This window comes from Carettochelys insculpta, chromosome 1, assembly GCF_033958435.1.
Source record: "Carettochelys insculpta isolate YL-2023 chromosome 1, ASM3395843v1, whole genome shotgun sequence".
Lineage (NCBI taxonomy): Eukaryota > Metazoa > Chordata > Testudines > Carettochelyidae > Carettochelys > Carettochelys insculpta.
In genome coordinates this window covers 4,883,758-4,886,023 of record NC_134137.1, presented here as the reverse complement: position 1 = coordinate 4,886,023, position 2,266 = coordinate 4,883,758, and the positions used below count along the sequence as shown (strand labels likewise).

At 47.6% G+C, this 2,266-nt stretch overlaps 1 protein-coding gene across 1 annotated transcript; it reads right to left on the bottom strand.

Annotated features, from left to right (window-relative positions):
* Positions 1-1,318: 1,318 nt before the first annotated feature.
* On the bottom strand, positions 1,319-2,266 carry LOC142007584 (olfactory receptor 52E2-like). The gene has a single exon (XM_074984274.1). It carries the CDS (start codon positions 2,264-2,266, stop codon positions 1,319-1,321), a length of 948 nt encoding a protein of 315 aa, XP_074840375.1.

Here is a 2,266-nt window from a genome sequence, read left to right as displayed (position 1 = left end):
TCATTTCAGCTCCCTGTTAGTATTCTTCCATATGGCCATTAGCAGGGCTATTTCAAAGTTTTTGGTAAGTATAGATGTAGCCTGTCATGCATAACATACACAGATGTCCTCTTATCTTCCAAACCAAAAGAATGAAATCAGCACCTTAAAAAGAGGATTTTATTAGAAAATGAAGAAGACACACTTCTTAGGTATACTTGGTTGCAAAGTGCTACAGAGAAAATAAAAAGGATTGTAACAGAGACAATTTCTTTTTTGGGAATCAGTTTAAAAGTTACAGTGTACAGTGGGCATACATCAGCCAGCCTGAGAAGTCCCACAACAATCCCCCCTCCCCCCACAAAAAAAATAGCCAGGCTGTGTCAGACTAAACATTTGCTTTCTCCTCACACATCTGGGATTTCAAGATTTCTCCTGAGCCCTGGATATCACTGAAAACTTTCCATTATGGTTCCAAACTTACTGTCTGACTGTGATCATTGCCGTTAGTGTGACAGTTAAAGTTGTCCCTTCCCCAAAGTGTGAAAATCAGAAATGGCTCCTGTGCAGGAACCTCAGGGAGGTGGTGATGAGACAGAGGTCGTGGCCACACTAGTACCTTCCTAAGGAGCGATTAACATAACATGATAATTTGGAATATGGTAATGAGGAGCTGCCATGAATAGGCAGCCCCTCATTAGCATAACAGTGGCTGTGTAGCCAGGGGCCTTTTGAAAGCTCCTCTCTACCGATTTTGAAAGGACCTTCTTCCTAAAACCAAAGGGGAAGAAAAGGCTTTTGAAATCAGGGGGCTGTTTCAAAAAGCCCCTGGCTACACAGGAGGCTTGTGTTTCAGAACCGGCAGTTTCAAAGTATGCACAGCTGACATAATGCTAATGAGGGGTGCAAATTCATAATACCACCTCATCAGTACATTCCGAAGTGCCACATCACCACAGACCGTCAGAAAGGAGGGACCAGTGTGGCCACAGCCAGAGAGTAGAGAGTGGGGGAGGAGAAGAGTGAATGACACAGAGAACATTGAGGGAGGAAGAAACACGGCAGTGGTGAGGTATTTATCCAGTAGGTTTGGCATTTGGTGAGGCCTCAAAGGTCCAGTTGCCAGCCATTAAAAGAGGGGCAAAACTACGAGTTAAAAAGTTGTACAGGGACCAGTTCTACAGTTCATAAATCAGCTAGAGCACAGTAACACCAGGAACTAATGCCTAATCCCTTTGTCTTTCCAGTAGGAGATTCAGGGTGGATGGTCACAGCAGCATGTCACAAGCCAGCTTTGAGTGACAGCTGGTCCGAGACACAAGGGCACCAACAGAAAACTTTAGGTCCCTTTGTGAGTAGAGAGACGGAGCAGTCTGTCCTGGATCTGTCTGGTCCTCACCCCGTAGATGACGGGATTTAACACAGGGGGTGCCAGAAGATAGATGTTGGAAAGGAGAATGTGGAAATACTGGGGTACGTTGGAGCCAAATCGGTAAGTGAGGAAGGAGAAGAGACCTGGGATGTAAAAGGCTAAGATGGCACAAAGGTGGGAGCCACAGGTCCCAAAAGTCTTGAGCCGGGCGTCCTTTGTAGGGAGGCTGAAGATGGCCCTGAGGATCTGGGTATATGACAAAGTGAGTAAAACCACATCCAGAACAGTCACAAAAAATATCACAAATAGAGCGTAGTAATTACTGAGGCGGATGTCAGAGCAGGCCAGGCTCACCACGGCCATGCTCTGACAGTACGAGTGGAGGATGATGGTGGTTCTGCAATATGGCAACAGTTTTGCCAGGATGGGAAAGGGCAGTGTAAGCAGTGCACTGCGCAATGCTATGGCCAGGCTGATCTTCGCCACTGCAGCATTTGTCAGGATGGTTGAATGTCTCAGGGGATCACAAATGGCCACGTAGCGATCCAAAGCCATGGCCACCAGGATACCAGACTCCATTGCTGTAAAGCAGTGAAGGAAGAACATCTGGGTGAGGCAGGCAGTGAAATCTATTTCCCTGGAATTGAACCAGAAGATGCTCAGTGTTTTGGGCAGGATGGACGTGCACAGGACCAGGTCGGTGACAGCCAGCATGCAAAGGAAATAGTACATGGGCAGATGGAGGCTCGGCTCTGTCTTCACAATATACAGGATGGTGAAGTTCCCCAGGAGGGCTGTGATGTACATGGCGCAGAAGGGGATGGAGATCCAGAAATGAGCTGCCTCCCAGCCAGGAATGCCCAGCAGGATGAAGGTGGAGGGGCTGGTGGAGTCACTTGCGTTGGACTCTGACAT